This window comes from Tupaia chinensis, unplaced genomic scaffold, assembly GCF_000334495.1.
Source record: "Tupaia chinensis unplaced genomic scaffold, TupChi_1.0 Scaffold000287_1, whole genome shotgun sequence".
NCBI classification, from domain to species: domain Eukaryota; kingdom Metazoa; phylum Chordata; class Mammalia; order Scandentia; family Tupaiidae; genus Tupaia; species Tupaia belangeri.
The window spans coordinates 1,281,404-1,282,758 of NW_006159771.1; the positions used below are offsets into that span (position 1 = coordinate 1,281,404).

At 45.5% G+C, this 1,355-nt stretch overlaps 1 protein-coding gene across 1 annotated transcript in view; it reads left to right on the plus strand.

The window, feature by feature from the left end:
• The window catches only part of ZNF74 (zinc finger protein 74), an 18,652-nt gene extending 18,086 nt beyond the window's left edge, over window positions 1–566 (plus strand). The window contains exon 6 of the mRNA XM_027772606.1: window positions 544–566. Within this exon, the coding sequence (XP_027628407.1) occupies window positions 544–566 (23 nt within the window). The remainder of the gene's footprint in view (window positions 1–543) is intronic.
• The last annotated feature ends 789 nt before the right edge of the window (window positions 567–1,355 follow it).

A 1,355-nucleotide genomic window follows, 5' to 3' on the forward strand; every position in this document is an offset into this window, starting at 1 on the left:
CAATCCCTTCTCCTCCATTCTCCTTTCGGGATCTTGGGCACGCACGTACACGCGCCCGGCGTGAGTTTAAGCCACTGGACCCAGGACTCGAACTGCGATTGACTACATGGGAGTCCAGTGATGTAGCCATTATGCCATCTGCTGGTCCCCACTGGCCCAAATTCTTGAAGTCATAATAATCCTTAATATAGTGATATATGTGCCTAATAACAGAAAATCAAAACATATGAGGCAGGAACCAGCAGGTGGTGTGGTGGTTAAGGGCGCTGGACTCCCACATGGTCGACTGCAGTTCAAGTCCTGGACCTGGCAGCTTGCTTTCTCACTTTCCCTTTCTCTCTCTTTTACTCTGTTCCTCTCTGGTCAAATTAAAACAAACAAACAAATTAATTAAATAAATAATTATTTTAAAAAGATATATGTATATAGGAGGTTTAAAAAAAAAACAATAGAACTGCAAGAAAACTAGGTGAATCCACCATTGTGGTTGACGGTCACAATATAGAAGGTGACCTCGATCTGCTGTATTTATAAACTTTTTAGTTGTCCTCCAGTCCTATTACTGAGCAGGTCACTGGACTCCTGTGATATCAGATGCTTCTGATCAGCAGTATGCATGTGTGTCTGATTAGTTACTGTAGTACTTCATATTTGGACGTGAGGAGGTAATGATTAATATCCTCATTTGCCTGAGAAACAGATCCAAGGAGATGTGGGACTTGCCAGATGGAAACCAAAATGTCAGCTTTACAGTGAATAAACACTGGGCTGGAGTGTGTGATTTGAGACTGGAGCCGGCAGGCTTGCTGAACCTCACTCCCCAATTTTTTTTTTTTTTATGAGAGATTTTTGCTATAAGGTGCGTGCACTCACTGGAAAGACAGAGAGAGACAGAAAGCGAGAAGTAACTTCGCAGGGCAGATGGCCACGCTGCAGTTCCTTCTCCTCCATTCTCCTCTCAGGATTTTGGGCATGCATGACATGAACCCGGTGTGAGTTAGATTCTAAGCCACTAGGTCTGGGACTCGAACCGTGGTCGACCACATGGGAGCCCAGAAATGCAACCATGACACCATCTGCTGGTCCAAGCAACACACTTTTTTTTTTTTTTTTAAATGAGGTTTTTGCTATAGGGCACATATGCTCACCAGAAAGACAGAGAGAGACAGAGAGATAGAAAGTGAGAAATCACCCCCCAGGGGAAATGGCCACGCCACAATCCCTTCTCCTCCATTCTCCTCTCGGGATCTTGGGCACGTGCATACACACGCCCAGCGTGAGTTTAAGCCACTGGGTCCGGGATTTGAACTGCAGTTGACGTCAAGTGCTGGTCCCTCTCCCGAGAGGAGCATGGA